This window comes from Aulonocara stuartgranti, assembly GCF_965226115.1.
Source record: "Aulonocara stuartgranti genome assembly, chromosome: 9".
Lineage (NCBI taxonomy): Eukaryota > Metazoa > Chordata > Actinopteri > Cichliformes > Cichlidae > Aulonocara > Aulonocara stuartgranti.
Window position 1 is genome coordinate 36,665,677 of NC_138960.1, and position 19,934 is coordinate 36,685,610.

Sequence of the window (19,934 nt, forward strand, 5' to 3'; positions counted from 1 at the left end):
CCAGAGTTAAAAACTTCGAATTGTAAGTACATTGTATACCAATAGAAACAAGAGTGTCACTGTCATACCTAATGTACCCAATGGTGATGATTTTGCCGATTTAAAAACTCTGAAAACTAACTTGAAAAACAAAAACAAAGAAAAGGTGGTCGGAGCAGTCGTGACGGCAGCCGACCTCACCGGCGCCATCTTTTCACAATACAGTCACAAACAAATACAGAAAAACAATTCACATATTTCAGTCACATTTTTCCAAACTCTCAGTCGCACACATATTTAGGAATGGAAGGGAGTGAGATCCTGAGGTAAGTGACGGACAAGGTAAGCGACTCATGTTGTAACTGACGTCAGACGCCGGAGATTTTGGCGGAAAATTAAAGCGAATGGTAGTTTAGAATTGAACAAATTCCTTTAAGCCTCAGTATTACCAAATACACTTATCAATTGTCTTATAACTTACAATACTTGTCTAAATCATCTCCAACACCCTGGAGAACAGCGGGGAGAGTTTAGAGGCTCTCCAAGATGACATCAATCAGTGCTTCCAGGATCTCGTAATGAAGAAGGCTCAGAGTGCATCTTCCCTGGCCAAATCTGAGACGCCGTCGTCGAAAAAATGTCGCCCGGCAGATTCCCCCGGCACAACATCGCCAGCAGACAAAGATATTGCCAACATACTGGAGTAAATCGACAAGCGATTGTCCAGTTTTGATGCAAGCCTGTCCTTGGTGGAGATTCTTCACCAGGAATTTAAATCCTTGTGAGAATCCCTGGAGTTCAGCCAGCAGCAGGTGGAAACCCTCGCTGCTGAAAATGCCACGCTAAGGGAGTCGGTGAAATGTCTCACAGACAATGTTACCCAGCTAAACAGAAAAAATAAATAAATAAAAGAGACAGCTATTGATCTACCAGCTTGTGGCATGCATGATAATCTTGTATTTTCTGGTATTCCAGAAGCCGCTGGAGAAGACACGGAGACCACGGTGAAAAGCTTCATCAAAACCCACCTAAAGCTGCCGGAGGACATGGTGAAGAACATCGCCTTCGATAGGGTACATCGCATCGGCCCCATGCGGGCTGTGACCGGGAGACCACGTCCTATTGTGGCCAAATTCAGCCACTTCAAACAAAAGGAACAGGTGAAAAGTCGTGGCAGGGAATTAAAAGGAACGGACTTCAGCGTAAACAACTAGTTCCCAAAAGAGATCCTGGAGCGACGCAGGGTCCTCTTCCCAATCCGACGCGGCTTCATCCAGAAGGGCTCCCGCGCTGTCATCGCTGTGGACCGGCTGTACGTGGACGGACAGCTCCACCGAGACCCCAACATCACTCCGTGGCTGTATTAACCTCACACCAGATAAGAACCCGCTACACCCTTTCCCTATCCACTCACACTAACTTGCATTAACATCTGTTTAACTTACCAGTATCAAATCGCATCTTAAGTGTGATATCATAGCAGAATTTACACCGTCACTTTAGTCAGACTCATAGTCAGACTCAGGGAGCATCTCGCCACACATTTTTTCTCTCTCTCCTTCTCTTTATTTATGAACAAGTGATGTATTCTTTCCACCTGTCTAAGCGACACACAAAGCGTACATCCCTAGTTATACACACACATCTATGGGTGCACTGAGGTTCATTACATGGAATATAAATGGAGCTGGCTCCAGAGAAAAGAGGTTAAAAATATTTAACCAACTCAAAAAACTACAGGCAGATGTTGTCCTTTTACAAGAGACCCACAGACCTCTTAGAGGTTCGAATGAACTTAAAACACCTGAGTTTCCCAATGTGTTCTCAGCTTGTTATAATTCTAGACAAAGGGGAGTAGCAATTTTAATACATAAAAATATTAATTTCATGGTACTCGATACAGTTATAGATCCAGAGGGCAGATTCTTAATCATTAAACTATCTATACTTGATAAAAAAAAGCTATGTATTGCAAGTGTATATGGTCCAGATGTTGATGGTCCCTCATTCTTTCACTTTTTTTCAGTGCACTCTCTGAACATTTAGATGGCACACTTGTTCTTGGAGGCGACCTCAACCTTCGACTAATGAAGAAATGGATAGGCTCAATACAGCGGGAACTCAGCGTAATTGGCAGTCCACAAATATAATCAAACAGTATATGAGCGACTTTGGTCTTTGCGATGCATGGCGCTCCCTTCCCCCCAACAGTAAGGAATATACTTTTTTCTCACATCTGTGCATCTAGCCACCTGGGGGACTCTTCAACTGGTGGGGGAGGCTGTTACATGTTGCAGGAGGTCTCCTCTCTTCGGGAGATATAGGAGAGGTGGAGGAAGATCTCAGCCCGGGCATCTATTGTCCTGTGTAGTCTGGAAGATGAGTGGATGATGGGGTGGGTGCAGTTTTTTCTGTGGTGGGGTCGGGTGGGCTGTCCCGGGCTCTGTGCCCCTCCCTTCCCTCCCCATCTCCAGCTGCCTCCCTCTTCCCGCTCCACCACAATCACCCACACATGCAGGGCCTTGGGGTAAAGGTGTGTCACCAGGGTGCAGGAGAGGCATCCCCCCCTCTGTCCCCTTTTGGCTTTCTCTGCCTCAATTTTATCTCACAACTTAGACATTCACATTACTCACACTCTCATAACACATACATATAGGATCTTGGGGGTGGGCACACTGCAGGGTATCCAAAAGACCATCAGGGTTTACAACCTGACCCCTGGCGTCATTGCCCACCTCTCAATTTTAAATACATGTAGACATCGAGGGCTATCAGGAGGGGCTATGCGCTTACCTGCTGCTCTCTGGCAGGTGGCTCCATGCCCTCCTAGGTTTTAAATGCACCTTACGAACACACATGCATCAACACTACATTTGAGCGGGCTGAGGGAGGTTTGGAGTCTTCACACACCCCCGTTCTCTGCGGCCTGCTGGAGCGGGGGGCTAGGAGGAGGAGATGGCCGCCCGATCGGGGTCTGCTTCTCTCCACCCCAGGAAAAAGGGTAACACCACCTGGGTCTAGGTGCAGTTCCCCCCCCGGGGGGCAAGGGTACGTAGACCTGGGGCTTAGAGTACGCTTGCGGAGTGTGATTGTGTGTACAGTGTCTCTTTATGTCTGTCTCCATGTTGGGTGAGTGTTGAGTAATTGCATATGAGAGCATGAGGGTGGGAATGGATGTTTGTATCTGTGTGTTCCTATATGTCTGTGTCTATATGTCAGGTTGGGTATCAGACGCCACCTCTCTAGGGACATCTCAGGCCCTCCAAGTGAGCCCTCATCTGGGACTCTCCTCAGCTCTTTCTGGGATAGTGGCGCGGCTGCCCCTCTGTTGGTCTTCCTTGGTGTCTTGTGTTCTGAGGGTCTGAGGTGTTCTGGATGTCTGGAGTCTTGATCTCCTCCATACCGGCTTCATGCCCTGGAGGACGGGGCTGTGGTGCCCCACACCCCCTAGCAGATCATTACATGAAGGAACCTTTTAAATACAAGCGCATCCATGCTCACAGGTGTACACACGGGGACTCTCACACACAAACTACACCCTTTTTGGCTCCTACCTCAAAGCACACTGTGCGCTGTCGATCTTACGTGCTGCACAATAATCTTTAATATTTAATATTTACTGTTACATTCCCAGAGATCATCGTGATGTTGTTTATTATGTTGCTCTTTTTTTCTTCTGCTTGCTTTCTCTTTTTTCTTTCTCAACAGGTGATCCAGGTGATTGATATATGTATTTTATGTCTGCTTATTTTGTTGTTTTTTGTTATTTGCACTTTATCCCCGTCCCTCTTACCTGCTGTTTTTCTTTCCCTTTCTTTCTTCCCTTTCTTTTCACCAGTCAAGTCTGCATTTAACAAGTGAAAATAAAATAAAATAAACAATAAAAGGTGAATCAAATAGACCATTACAGCAAGGCTGGGACGGTCCATTTGGTAAAGTAAATCCGTTGGGCAGCTTTCTTCGCCTTTAGACAATAATTCTGATGCAAAAGAGCCAAACGGAACAGGCAAGAAAAAAAAAAAGACTATATAAATACTTTTTTTTAATACACTTTTGTGGTTTTTCCAACAGTTTCATGGCAGATTTTGAAATACTTACAAAGTATAATATCTCGATAAGTGTTCTTACACACATGATATATACTTTTTCACATGTTAGGATTTTATAGCTTCAGTTTAATGTTATGTCCTCTAATCTTCATCCCAAACATCTTTCACCAACACTAAAGGACATGTTCTACAGTTGAACCATGAAAATGAACATCTATTCAGCTAGATTATGAAAACAAGTTCAATGTAAATGAACATTTGTCTTTTCAAATGTTAACTGTGACTGTTAGCATAAAACTCTCTGATGACAATGAAAAAAACTCTTCTTTACATACCTGATCTTGATGACTCCTCAACAAGCAACAGGCGCTCTGTTCGACTAACCTGAAGTACAGGAAACTGTAGGAGGCGGAGCTTCATTGATATCTATGGTTTTTTCACAATCCCACTGTCACATCTGAAAAATTAATCTGAAATTTCATCAGAGCAGAGTTGGCAAAGGTACAGACACTCTGTACAAACTTTTTAATATCTGTAGAAAAGATGGAAAATACAAAGACATATATGTTCTTTCTATTGCCTACTTTGTAGAGGGTGACTGCCTCTAAACAGATGAACAGGTAAAGTATTTTGGATGAACAGTACTGCTGTGTTTGTTGCGTGAAGTGTATATATTTTATAAACGTTGAGGTACGTTTTGTTATGTGTCTCTATCATCTCTGCCCTGCTCGGTGCTGTTTGTTGGAGACGTTGAGGGAAGTTTGGGAATTATGGGAAAAATTACTGCTAAACAGATTTATGGATGAATGGTCACCATTGACAAAAACAATGGTAGTACAGGGCGTGTACATCTTTTTTGTGTACTTTCTATTATTTTTTTTCTTCTTTAATGCCTTTCCATTCTTCTTCTCCTGTGGTGATGGTACTCATGAAACAAATATGCATTCATTATGCAAATGATCACAAATTGTTTATACTAATTTATATAAAGATGAGGTTTAATGTGTTTATTCCCATGTTTTGTACTTTGTTGGTGTTTGGTTATACGAGTGGGTGAATAAAAGTAAGTAAAATAAGTCTGCATTTTATTGATAACCGTCAGCCTTTGAAGGAATGCTCGAGTGTGTCTGTGCCACTAATACAAACACTGCCTGGTTACCTCCGCCTCCTCCTGCTGTTGATGGCCCCTCCCCCATGCTCTAACTGTTTGAACACATGTTTGAATCACTTCCTGGAAATAAAGGGAGCTGCCACATGAGCTTAGAGGATGCAGGTTAGTGTTTTCTCAGCTTTCTTTTTATTTCACTCACACACACACACACACACACACACACACACACACACACACACACACACACACACACACACACACCCCGTCGATATCACACCCCTCCTTCGCTCATGTTTAACAGCAGATTTTTATCAGTGATGTCGTCAGCTCCTGGCACCAACATCAAACTTGACTGTGAGTCTCTGTGGATCTGTTCTTCTCCTGTTTTCTGTTCATATCAAACATGTCCAGAGCTTCTAATAAGGAGCTCAGTGTTATACGTAATCAGTAAGAAAACCCAGGATTGCCTGTGAGCTCAAAGATCAGACTGCTTTACAGACTCACAGTCTTTCATATGTTTAGTGTCACGCAGAGGCGACAGACGTATATCGTCAGTGCACTTTGTGTTTAACCCCTCTGTGAGATCAGCCAATTAGAAGAAAGCTTTCTAAAAAAGGGGAGGGGCTAAAACTTGTTTAGTGAAACAGATGACAGTTTCTGTATTCACAAAGATCTCAGTGGGCTGAGGAATCCTGCATCAGTGATTGGACAGGAGACAGGCAGCTGTTGGGTGAAGATAAACAAACCCTGCTCTTTATTCATTGGTTCAGTCACTTCAAGTGGACCAATCACAGAGCCCCACCTGTTAGCATCAGAGACTTTCTGTTTGGCACTCACAGTCGGTTTCCCTCTCAGGCTGACTCAGGGAAGATGAAAATAAATGATGTGAAGAAAGAGGAGGGACCAGCAGAGTTTCCAGGATGCAGCTATGTTGCAGTGAAGAGTGATTGTTCCAAAGAAGAACCTCCATACTTCAGTGCTGAACCAAAGTAAGTGTTTTTGATACACACACACACACACACACACACACACACACACACACACACACACACACACTCTCACCCTCTCTCTCTCTCTCTCTGCGTACACAGTGTTCGGAAGGTTACTTTAAAAATGTATTCCACTACAGATTACAGATTACATGCCCCAAAATGTCTTTTGTAACGTATTCTGAATACTTTGGATTATTTCATATATTATCATGCTTTTTACAACTACATGAATGTCCTATTGCTGTGTGATTTATTACTATTACTGAAGGTTAGTCGCCATACCAATACCAACTAGATGTTTAAATCTTAATATAAATGAGTAACAGTAGGGTGGACATTAGGTAAGGCTGCACTTCACAGAAAGTATAGAAAACTATTCCGTGCGTATATAAAACAGGTCCGCAGCTCCGAACCATAGTAAAGGGACCTCTGGCTAATATGTCGGGTTCTTGTCGGGCTCGTAGCTGAAAACTAGCTTTGCTTTGTTGTCTGGGTCAACTTTGCTAGCGAGAGACAGAGAGAGGCGTTGAAAGGCTGCTCCAACAGAGCTTATTGTTTCAGAGGAAAAACAAGATTTTTCTCCCCCTCGCTCACAGACACATAACGGGTATGGCAGTCCATTCTCCCTGCAGCATGGACTACACTGCCCATCAGGCTACATTCTTTAGGACGATGCTTGTAACACTCTGCTATTGCCTTCATATTAAATCATTTTTTGAATAATAATTAAAAAAAAAAATTTCTTCACATCATTATGTGGCCACAATTAGAGGTGACATGGGCTGTTAGATTGAGACACGGGCATTAGAGCCTCTTAATGTGTGTTTTGTTTGGGTTTCCACTGGTGTGGAATTACCAAAACTAGAGAGGGTATAGCCTAACATATGAAACAGGAAAAGACCGCTGTGTAATCCATTTATTTCAACAAAGGAACTGTATTCTGAATAGCACCTTTTAAAATGGTAACTGTAATGGAATACAGTTACTCATATTTTGCATTCTAAATACGTAACGCCGGTTGATGCATTCCGTTACTCCCAAACACTGTGCATACATCATCTTTTGTCGTTTTGTGAAAAAAAAAAGAAAAAAAAAAAGGTTCAATGACTGATTCTGTGGGGTCAAAGGTATTTTCTGGCTGCAGCTGCTATTAGCAGTGATGGAAATTTGAAACCCTTTTTGTCATGGCTGCAGAAGCACTTATGTATTCACACGAGCGTTAGGGTTGCAAACGCCTGTCCTAAGGAAGTAGAATTTAGTCAAACAGAAAAGCAAAGTGGCTTCCAAAAACAGAACATATGAATTTCATACTGTAAATTACAATATGAACATATTAATCAAAATTTAACTGCAGCGAAAAAAGTTCAACCTAAAGCATTTACTTTCTTCTGGCACTGCTTAGAGAAAAGGCATTGATCCTGCTGTTCAAGTCCAAATCAGAAAGTTCAGACTGAATTTGACAAGTGAATTTCATCATAAGCCTCTCTGTATTATCCTGTATTAATTGTCAACATCCTGAACATTTGTAAAAACCCGAGTCTGTCAGGGCTCTGTGTGCGGGCAGGTGGAGATGTGGATCCAAGTGCAGGACTCTCAGACGGAAATATAACTGAAAACCACAGCTTTATTGCTGGCACCAACAAATCAGAAACCAAACATGAAAACACTAACTGGAACACACAGGCAGGATCTGAGGGTACGACGCGACACTGAGCACAGGAAAACACAGGGCTAATATACACATGGTGGTAATCAGCGAATGGGCAACAGGAGGGAGACACAGCTGGGAGAGATCAGGGTTAACGAGACGGGGGGAACCAAGCTGCACACACTAACATAAGACAAAGACTTTCACAATAAACCAGGAAACATGAATTACTAAACAAGCATGCAGACTTTACACTGAGAGACAGACAGACAGAATGACACATGGAACCTGAACTAAACTAAACGTGAGATATAACTGAGAACAAATCCTTAAGCACGGATAAACAGAAACAAGAAACTAATAATAATCATCATCACTACGAGAATAAGAAAACAATCCATGAAGCAGAATTAAACCGAAATATAATAAACTCAAAATACTGGGTCCAACGGACCCAGAACCGTGACAGAGTCGGTAACTATGGAAAATGTTGAAAATAATATGCAATCAGCAACTAATTACACCCATGCGGTGTGCGTAAACCAGAAAGACTATCATGAGAAAACGTTGTCACTGCTCAGAGACAAAAATACTTAAGAGCCCCTGAAACGAGACCCAGGAAGTGGTTACAGGAAGAGGGTGATAGACTGTCTGAAGCAGTTAGAACAAGACAATCCTATTGATTGATCTCATACCACAGGTTATACGCAGGGGAAGCTACACCAAGTTTGTATGGTTTACCGACGATACATATATATCTACATATATACATATACCTTTAAGCCCGATTGTCTGTATGATCAACTTAGTCACCTATAACATCTCTAAGAGGAAACAATGGCTTTCTGGCTTCGATCCTCAACCCGTGGGTGGGCAGCTCTGAGCACCACATCCAGAACACTTTGGATTTTGTTGAGAAGGTGAGAGATGTCATGGAGGCACATGAAACCATGGTCTCGTACGACGTTACATCTCTCTTCACTTCCGCGTTGGAGGGAGTTAGTAAGAGATTACTGGATGACCCCAATCTCAGCAACAGGACCACTCTCAGCATCGACCAAGTGTGTTTGCTTTTGGAACTGTGTCTTAATTCCACATATTCCATATACAAGGGCATAACGTTGGGGCCAACTTGTACATGGAAGAAGCGGAAAAGAGGGCTTTGCTATCCCACCCTGGAACACCACCAAGCCATTGGTTCAGATTTGTGGATGACACCTGGCTGAAAATCAAATCTCAGGACGTACCACATTTCAGGGTTGACCGACACATCAAATTCACCAGGGAGGATATGAAAAGTGTCAGGTTAGCCTTCTTAGACTGTGAGATTTCCATCAGTAATGGGGGACATCTAAAAGCTGATATGTACCGTAAACCTACACATACGGATCAGTATTTAAGTTTTTTTTTTTTTTACTTTCTATTTATTTATTTACAGTATGAGAATACAGTCATTTATAATTATTCCGTACAAAGGGTATACACAATCCATTTTTCCCAGAGCTTCTTGAATTTCTCCAGCTCCAGTCTAAGGACAAACGTAAGCCTCTCCATTCCAAAAATTTCTTTCACTATCCCATGCCACTGGGCCAGAGTTGGAAGATTGGCCTTTAGCCATCTTCGGGTTATGGCCTTTCTGCTGCTAGCCAAAAGTATTTTCAATAAATAATTATCTTTATGTGGAAGTGTCTTAGGTATCTTGCCAAGATACAAGGTAACAAATGAATAGTCCATTTTTATCCTGATTATTTTGTTTATCTCAATGGCCACCTCCCCCCAATATGGCTGGATTCTTGGGCAGGCCCAGAAGACATGGAAATGGTTTGCCATGGGCGAGCCACAGCCTCTCCAACATAGGCATTTAATGAAGCCATCTCTTGCTAGTACCCTAAATAGATATTCCCAACCCACCAAGTCAAAAGCCTTTTCGGCATCTAAGCTAATCAACATTGCACTAATATTTCCTATGTTATGTGGTTCATCACTTGTAATGTTCTCCTTAAGTTATCTTGAGTCTGTCTATTTGAAACAAAGCCTGTCTGATCTAAGTCTATCAGCTCCGGAATAATTGATTCCAGTCTCTTAGATAATATTGAAGCAAATAATTTATAGTCCACATTAAGGACGGATATTGGCCTATATCATGGCTATTCTACTACGAAGTTAGTTGGGCCAGATTTTCAAACCGAGGAATTTATCTGGGCCAGATATTTTTTTTTGAAGCCAGTAAGCAGCAGATCATGATCAATTTCAAACCCACACAACTGTACTGAAAAACAAGTAATTTTTTTATTCTTTTTCCCCTGTAAATCACAAATGCACACCAAAAGGTCCATTTAAAAAAAAGGGAGCTATAACTGAACTATTTTTTGCACATTTGAAATAATAATAATAATAACAAAAAAACATTTTGATAATTCCCTTTCAAATTAAAATAAATATTTCGCTGACCACTCACTTTTCCTGCCATGGATGAAGCCTCCTCCGTCACAAGTATACAGACACGCTTCATATCCAGACCATTTTCCTCAAAAAGAGCTGAAATCTTCTCAAACATTATTTCGCCAGCTGTGTGTCCCTCTAACGGTAGTAAGCCGAGCAATTTCCCATCCAAAAAATGGAGATATACGCACAAATTCCTGTTGGATTTGTGTTAGTACTGATTTCTCATTCAAAATACTGGTGTTGAGTCTCAGAAGTGTATTTTTCCGTTGTTTAGTCCGAGTACGGTGCAGGGTTAGGTACACACGTGAATGATCAGATAAATCTCTGACCACTATTTTACAATCTTCAACCTTATGCCAGTATGATTTATACATAAAAAAGTAGTCAATTCTTTTTTTTTTTCTTTTTTTTTTTTTTTGGCCTGTCCCGTTTGGCTCTTTTGCCATCAGAATTGTTGTCTAAAGGTAAAGAAAGATGCCCAACGGATTTACTTTACCAAATTGACCATCCCAGCCTTGCCGTAATGGTCCATTTGATTCACCTTTTATTGTTTATTTTATTTTCACTTACTGAATACGGGACAGACTTGACTGGGGGAAAGAAGGGGAGAAAGAAAGAGGGAAAGAGAAACAGCTGAGAAGAGGGATGGGGGAGAAGGGCAAAAAACAAAAACCAACAGAACGGGCAGAAAAAAAAAAGAAAAAGAAAAAAAATGCATCTATCAATCACCTGGATCACCTGCTGAGAAAGAAAAAAGAAAACAAGCAGAAGAGAACAAGAGTAATAGAATAAACAACATCACAATGATATATGGGAATATGACAGTAAATACTAAATATTAAACATTATTGTGCAGCACATAAGATCAACAGAACACAGTGTGCTTTGAGGTAGGAGCCAAAAAGGGTGTAGTTTGTGGGTGTGATCACCCGTGTGTACACCTGTGAGCATGGACGCGCTTGTTTTTAAAAGGTTCCTTCATGTAATGATCTGCTAGAGGGTGTGGGGAGCCACAGCCCCGTCCTCCAGGGCATGAAGCAGGTATGGAGGAGATCAAAACTCCAGACATCCAGAGGCCCCCAGAACACAAGAGACCAAGGAAGACCAACAGAGGGGCAGCCGCGCCACTGTCCCAGAAAGAGCTGAGGAGAGTCCCAGATGAGGGGTCACTCAGCAGCCGTGGAGCAGAAGCCAGGGGGGTTGCAGTGACGGGCCCGTGAGCTCCGCCGGCAGCCAGCCGTGCCTGAGTGACCGAGCGCCAGGCCGAGAGGCCGGGGGCACCCCACCTCCGAAGTGGCCCGAGCGAGCCCCAGGCTCCAGGCCCCGATAAGCGGCCGCCAAGGAGTGAGCCGGTGTGTACCTGGACGCCCATCCCCGGACACAAAGAACCACCAACGCACCGATGTCTGAGGGAGTCCGCCACTGGCAGGGGAAGTGGTGGTAGGGGGAGATAGGCCTCCAAACCTTGGAGGGCCTGAGATGTCCCCAGAGAGGTAAAAGTAGTCAATTCGAGTATATACAGAACAGTGAGCAAAATAATAGGTACCGTATTTCCGGGACTACAAAGCACACCTGAATATTAGCCGCACAAGCTAAAATCAGGGGAAAATCCTGTTTTGTACATACATTAGCCGCACCTGACTAAAAGCCGCAGGTGTTTCAATGTTGACTTATCATATGTAAGAGAATATGCACAAAGGGAATTGTCAGGAAAGAGATGGCTGTTTGGAGACACACCCCTTTTATTAATATTTTGAAAAACAAGTTATGGGTACATATTTGCACAACTTTTTAGGTATATGTAAAAGTAGCGGTAATTACAAGTACGAAACATGTACTGTGCTTCATAAATGAGTAACAAATGTAGTACATAACAATAACCTACAGCACACCGGAAAAATAGATTCGGACTACCTTTTAGGCTCAAGAAAAGTCAGTCATTCACCACCATCTTCCTGCGCACTAAAACCACCAAAGTCCTCTCCTCCAGTGTCGGATACGAACAGGCTCAGGATGGCTTCGTCATCCACTCTCAGCTTCTTTCCTTCGTTGTCACTTTCAAAACCAAACAAATCCTCGTTGTCAGTGTCAGAGTCGAACACCCTCAGAAGGGCCGTGGCGGTGTCCTCTCCATCATGCAGCAGTCCAGCCCTTCGAAATCCGTTGGTGATCATGAATGTTTTCACACTTTTCCACGCTGTCAGATTCCACCGGTGGAGTTGAGCATAACTTGCTTTTCGCAAGTTTATTGCCGCTCGTCATCCACGCCTCCCGCTGAACGCGTGGCGCTACTTTGAAGTTTGTTTTTCGCGCTACTTGTACGGCACTACGTTGCCTGGCGGATGGACATGTGACCAACATACCACTCTTGAACCCCGATACTGTGTGTCTGATCACATGCCCTTCCGCCAGGCAACGTAGTGCCGTACAACAGCGGAACAAACAAAACAAATCGTCTTACGATATGACAAAAATCATGGATAATCCATAGAAAAGCCGCACCTGACTAAAAGCCGCAGGGTTCAAAGCTTGTGCAAAAAGTAGCGGCTTATAGCCCGACAATTACGGTAAATTGTTTTTCACCTGGATGAGAGGCTCTCCACAAATCAATCAAACCCAGTTCTGTAAGCATGTTGGACCCTAATGGCATTCGAACTTTTCTTTTGCCAGTGGTTGGATGCATCCAGTTTTGGTTGGAGTTGAACATTAAGGTCGCCACCAAAAATAAGAACTCCTCGTGTTTTCAAGACCACTAAATCGAATAACTTCTCATAAAAAGATTTGGAGCTTCCTGGCGGGGCATATACATTGAATAATGTTACTTCTTCCTCTTCTAATTTACCCTTTTCCAAAATGAACCTCCCTTCTTTGTCCTTTACCTCTAAATAGAATTCAAAGTTAACAACATTGGGGATCAGTATGGCTACTCCTCTTTTGTGGCCTGATTTATGAGACAAGTAATAGGTAGTTTGGAAACCAAATTTTTTAATTTTTCATGTTCTAAAGAAGATAGATGTGTCTCCTGCCAAAAGATTACCTGCAGCTTCTCACGTTTCATTTTAGCTATTATTTTACTCCTTTTAATCAGATTATGTAGCCCTTTTACATTTAGCGTCATTATTTTATTTTCCTGATGATGCATATAACTTTTTCAGTCTGTGTACCTTTGTGGAACATCACCCATGCTAACCAGAAAATGAACAAGAACAATGAACAAGTAAACCGAAAAAACAAAACCAAAGACTTCCAAATCCAAAGTTCAGGTGAAACCTCAAGTTGAGAGGAAATCCTCGTGCCAGTCGAGGGCCTCTCATCAGTGTCAGGGAAAATACCCAGCACCAGTATCCTTCTTTGAAGCCAGGGTTACCCAACCGGTATAAAGTTCCTTCTTTAACAAGCTCAGGGAGTAATTGCAAAAAGACTCTTCACAGAATACATGGAGAGCAGAGGAACACATGTCATTTGAGAAGTAAAAAGCCTAAGTGTATTCCTTCTCAGGTAAAAATAAAAGTAAAATAATCACTTTAGGCAGGCTCATAATTGGAGTGCTTGATGAACTGGTTGAAATAGTAACAATAAAATATTTAATTCTTAAATATAGAATTCAGCTTATACAATCCTGAGCAAAACAGTTTTCAAATTCTTGGTAGATTTACTAAGGAGTAATATGAAGTCCTCCTCTCTGCATGAGAGCAGGATGCCTCACTTTAAAGCTCCAGTGGAGACGTAATGACCCTCTTGATTTCAGTCACAAGAGTCGGATGCTCCCCGGTGGGGCCCGATGGAAGCTCCGTAGCTTCTCTCTTATCCGCCGCTGGTCCACTCCCTGTCTGCGGCGATCTGCGCCGGCCCTCTCCCACATTGCTAGTCTCTGCTGTTTTGGCGCCGTGGAGCCTGGTTCCTTGATATCATCCAGGCAGAATCCTCCGGCCCTGTCTGCTCCAGGAGAAACTAAACAGGATGCAGGTGGACCCCATCATCTGGGATGACCAGGAAGAGGAGTACAGGAGCCTGGTGAGGAACTTTGTCACATGGAGTCACACAAACCACCTGCAACTCAACACTTCAAAGACCAAGGAACTGGTTGTGGATTTCGGGAGGTCCAGACCAGGTCCACTTAGGGCTGCTCAATTAATCGAATTTTAATCACGATTACGATCTGGGCTTTCAACGATCATTAAAAATGACTGAGCCGATTATTAGCCCCTCCCTCATGCTTTACTCTCGCGCTGCTCCGTGTGGCAAATCAAGCGCACTGCTCTGCATTTCGAACACGCGTCACAACAATTAAGAGGACCCGAGGGAAGCTCGGAAAGCTAAGCAGAAGTTATTTGGAGAGGAGTGGACTGCCGTTGGTTGAAAAGAGAGGTAAAAAAAAAAAAAAACTTCAGTGGTGTGGAAACATTATGGGTTCACGGAGTCAGACGTGGATCAAGTAGACACAGTGTGTAAACTTTGCTATGGTGTCGTAGCTGCACCACAGAGCAACACTGCAAAGTTTACATTTTTCATTTCAGAATCATCAGAATCAGAATCAGAATCAGAATACTTTATTGATCCCTGGGGGAAATTATTTTTTGTTACAGTGCTCCATTTTAAACCAACATTAAGACAAGACAGACAATACGCTAACTAAGAATAGTACAATATTTCTTTCTTTCTTTCTTTCTTTCTTTCTTTCTTTCTTTCTTTTATTGCAAACATTTGCACTGTTATCAGTATTTGCACACTATTTTATATTATTTTTTAAAGTAATTATTCAATACATTGTTATTGTTAACCCTTTAAAGCCGGTCAGAGCAGCATGCTCGTTTTGTATAACTATTTTTAAATCCCTGTAGAACCTGAACCGCTAAGCTAGCACAATAAATTTTTTTCCATATGAAACCAGAGGAGTTGTACTTACATCTTATGCCATCAGCTTATCCTAGGTCACGGTTTCCTTCCACATATAGCTTTGCAAAAATTGCATAAAAAGCGCTTGCAGGAACAAAAACATAATATTCCAGAAACACGCTTTGCCGATCCGATCAGCTGTTCTTAACACTTCCCACATTGAAAAAGACGTCAACGCGAACTATCGCAAGTGACGTCATTTTTGCGGAAAATGTAGTTTTTTACTTGTAGGCCTTAGAACTCGAATTGCACTGCTGGAAATAGTTTATTTTGATGCACATGCACATTCTTTGCAAATTTGCATCATAGGATTGTTTTTTTGTTTTTCCTGCAGTGTATATAAAAATTGCTGTATCTCCAAAAATAAAACTATGAAGACACTCAAACTAAATTTCCTGTTGTTGTAAACTATTTTTTGCAACTTTTTTGTATTTAAAGTTTTGAGGGATAAGCCTCTTAAATTTCTCCAAGTAGAAATATATGTAAAAAAAACAAAAACGATTTTCAATATTTTTTGTAGTTTATTGCACTTTTTTGCAATTAATGTAGTTACTATGGACTTAATGCATACACATTTTTAAAATATGGGCTATAACAGTTGTATTGATGTATAGCAACTTGAAATGCTCCCACAAATGGCACTACAGCATGTAAAAAAAATATTATAAGCTCTGGCGGACTTGGTTCTATGGTAGATCTTAAAGGGTTAAATAAATATCGTCAAATAATCGTGATCTCAATTTCAGTGAAAATAATCGTGATTATCATTTTTGCCATAATCGAGCAGCCCTAGGTCCACTGCCAGTTCAGATAGAGGGAGAGGAGGTGGAGGTGGTCAACACATACAAGTACCTCGGGCTGTGGGTGGACAACAAACTGGACTGGTCATGCAACACGCAGCACCTGTATAAAAAAGGCCAAAGCCAACTGTACTTCCTCAGGAGGCCGAGGTCTTTCAACATCTGCAGGAAGCTCCTGAGGATGTTTTACCAGTCAGTGGTTGCTGGAGTACTTTTCTATGCTGTGGTGTGCTGGGGGAGCAGCACAGCAAAGAAGGACTCATGCAGGCTGGAGAGACTGATCAGGAAGGCTGGCTCTGTGGTCGGCATGAAGCTGGACACTCTGGTGACAGTGGCAGAGAAGAGGACCTTAAAGAAACTGATGGGCATTAATCAAATCAAATCAAATCAAATCACTTTTATTGTCACATCACATGTGCAGGCACACTGGCACAGCACATGCGAGTGAAATTCTTGTGTGCGAGCCCCACAAGCAACAGAGATGTGCAAACACAACAAACGAGCAAAATACAAGAATGGCCAACCTGAAACTAATAAATATATGTACAATATATAATAGTGTATGCATTTCTGGATGTGTATACTAAATATTTTCCTACGTGTGTGTGTGTGTGTGTGTGTGTGTGTGTGTATACACATTTTTACAAATTAAATAGTAAAAAAAAATTAAAATAAATAAATAATAATAATAATAATAATAATAATAATAATAATAATAAAATATATAAAATATACAGAGTTGAATATGTGCAAAACAAGTGGCATTTATATACAGTGTGGAGTGCATAATGTTGAAGTTCCAGTAGTGAAGCTGAGGTGTCTATGACGTGTTCAGCAGTCTGATGGCCTGATGGAAAAAGCTGTCTCTCAGTCTGCTGGTACGGGACCGGATGCTGCAGAACCTCCTTCCTGATGGAAGCAGTCTGAACAGTTTATGGCTGGGGTGACTGGAGTCCTTGATGATCCTCCCCGCTTTCCTCAGGCACCGCTTCCTGTAGATGTCTTGGAGGGAGGGAAGCTCACCTCCAATTATCCGTTCAGAGCACCGCACTACTCGCTGGAGAGCTTTGCAGTTGTAGGCGGTGCTGTTGCCATACCAGGTGGTGATGCATCCAGTGAGGATGCTCTCAATGGCACAGTGATAGAAGGTCCTGAGGATGCGGGGGCTCATGCCGAATCTTTTCAGTCTCCTGAGAAAGAAGAGGCGCTGCTGCGCCTTCTTCACTGTTTTGTTTGTGTGTACTGACCACGTAAGATCCTCAGCCAGATGTACACCAAGGAACCGGAAGCTGCTCACTCTCTCCACAGCAGCGCCGTTGATGGTGATGGGGGTGTGTACTTCTCTGCACCTCCGGAAGTCCACTATCAACTCCTTTGTCTTTGCGACGTTGAGGGTGAGATGGTTGTCTTGACACCAGTGGGTCAGGGCGCTGACCTCCTCCCTGTAAGCCGTCTCATCACCGTTGGTGATAAGACCCACCACTGTAGTGTCATTCGCAAACTTCACAATGATGTTGGAGCTGTTAGTGGCTGTGCAGTCGTAGGTGTAGAGTGAGTACAGGAGAGGGCTCAGTACACACCCCTGTGGAGCACCAGTGTTCAGTGTGATGGGGGATGAGGTGATGCTGCCCAGTCTGACCACCTGGCGTCTGTCAGACAGGAAGCTAAGGATCCAGCTGCAGAGGGAGCTGCTCAGTCCTAGATCCTGCAGTTTCCTGTCCAGCTTCGAGGGAACGATGGTATTGAATGCTGAGCTGTAATCTACAAACAGCATCCTCACATACGTGTCTCTCTTCTCCAGGTGTGACAGGGCAGTGTGTAGTGTCAGGGCTATGGCATCATCAGTGGACCTGTTGTGGCGGTATGCAAACTGTAGAGGGCCCAGTGAGTCGGGTAGTGCAGAGCAGATGAAGTCCCTGACCAGCTTCTCGAAGCATTTGCTAACGATGGGGGTCAGGGCTACAGGTCGCCAGTCGTTCAATGAGGAGATGGTGGAGGATTTGGGTACAGGGACGATGGTGGCCATTTTGAAGCAGGCTGGGACTACAGACAGAGAGAGGGAAAGGTTGAAGATGTGCGTGAACACTCCAGCCAGCTGAGCCGCGCATGACCTGAGGACGCGGCCGGGAATCCCGTCCGGACCAGTAGCTTTGCGTGCGTTCGCCTTCCTGAAGCACTTCCGCACATCCTCCTCAGACACAGTGTGCGCACTGACGTCATCCGCGGTGCGCACACTGTCCGGTCTCATGGTGTTCGCTGTGTCGAATCTAGCGTAGAATACGTTTAGATCCTCACACAGAGAGGCCGTGGTCTGCGGTGTGCTGGTTTTCCCTCTAAAGTCTGTGATCGTGTTTAGTCCCTGCCACATACTCCGAGGGTTGTCAAACTGTTGCTCCACCCTGTCCCTGTACTCACGTTTGGCTGCTTTGATCGTCTTCCGGAGTTGGTAATGTGCGTGTTTGTAGTCCGATGTGTTCGCGGAGGCAAAGGCGGTGTTCCGTGCCGCGCGAACATCTCCGTTAATCCAGGGTTTTTGATTTGGGAAGGATTTGACATTATGAACAATGCCGGGCATCCTCTGCACACGGTCGTAAACAATCAGAGGAGCCTATTCAGCGACAGGCTGCTTCTCCCAAAGTCAAAAACCAACAGACTTAAAAACTCCTTTGTCCCACACGCCATCAGACTGTTTAACTCCTCACTGGAGGGGAGAGGGAGGGGAGACAGGGGGACAAGGGAGGGCGGGAACAACTGAGCTGTAGGTGCTTCTCTACACTGTGCAATATTTGCAATATTTGTTTTTTGTTTTTGTTTTGTCTTTTTTCTTATATTTGACTGTCCAATAATCACTGTGCAATATACTCACTCAAATGAGCAATCCTATTTATCCATATTGTATATTCTGTATCTATATATGTGTATATGTGTATATATGGTGTATTTATACTTATATCCTTACTCTCATTCCCCTTAATGTATCTGTAACATGCAACTTCTTTCGGTGCTTTGCTACTGGAAACTGAATTTCCCGGAGGAACCCACCCGAGGGACTAATAAAGTTTCATCTAATCTAATCTAATCTAATCTAATCTAATAATCCACATTTCACTGTTTTACTCTTTGGTTCAGATGTGGATACTGTATTGTTCTTTCTTTGTGATTTTGTTTTTTTCATGTTCAATCAAATGGTGGGTTTAATAAATTTGTCCATATTTCTAGAAATGAGAGCTGCTCCATCCAAAGTGGGATGGATGCCGTCTCTCCTAACAAGAGCAGGTTTCATCCAGAAGGTTTGCCAATTATCTATGGAGCCCACATCCAGGTGTCATTACTGCCGCCGTGAATCATAATTTTACTGAATTTACATTTACCCTTAGCCAGCAGTTTTAAATTTTCCTCAATGTTGCCTGCTCTGGCCCCTGGAAGACAATTGTCTATGGTTGCTGGTGTCTCTAGCTTCACATGTCTGAGAACAGAATCGGCAATTACAAGAGTTTGACCCCAGTGGGTGGAACAGGAAGTGACACTCTACTGCAGAGAGCGAACCCCAAGTGACAGTGCCACCAAGAGCTTCCAGTCAGCCCTGGACTGATTGAAGAATAGTAACTATTGTGAGAATCACTTAAATACATCAGAGCTTATGTGTGCTATCTTAGATTAAATAAAAGTGCATTATTACATTTGGCAATACTATATAAAACATACTGATGCATGCTCATCATCCAGGTAAGCCAATCCCTAAAATTTGATTCTGTTCATCTGGACATAGTTTTTATTTTTCCTGAATTTTCACAGAGACAATAACAGGAGTCCTGATGGTGGGGGTCAGCAGCTGCCTATGTGTGCTTTGTGTCAGGATGTCCTGAAACATCCCGTTTCTACTAGCTGTGGACACACAGAAGATGACTCCTGTCCCCATAATGGAGAAAGATCGAGCAATGGACTGCAGTCAACTGGACAGAGGAGCTGTATACATAGTAAGATTGAACATCTGTCTACTAATAGATTTTTCAA

General features: G+C 43.0%; 1 protein-coding gene across 11 annotated transcripts in view; it reads left to right on the forward strand.

The window, feature by feature from the left end:
• LOC309714363 (protein NLRC3-like) overlaps positions 1 to 19,934 on the forward strand; it is a 45,147-nt gene that overhangs the window by 4,343 nt on the left and 20,870 nt on the right. For 9 of the 11 annotated variants that reach the window (XR_014278909.1, XR_014278910.1, XR_014278911.1 and 6 more), the window contains exons 2-4: positions 955 to 2,189; positions 5,995 to 6,128; positions 19,716 to 19,897. Coding sequence is in view for 7 of the 11 variants with exons in the window: in XM_082546752.1 (XP_082402878.1) it covers positions 2,163 to 2,189; positions 5,995 to 6,128; positions 19,716 to 19,897 (343 nt within the window). In the remaining 4 variants the exon portion in view is untranslated. Of the gene's footprint in view, positions 1 to 954; positions 5,302 to 5,994; positions 6,129 to 19,715; positions 19,898 to 19,934 lie in introns of all 11 variants that reach the window. The other 2 variants (XM_082546754.1, XM_082546755.1) reach the window with 2 other exon arrangements.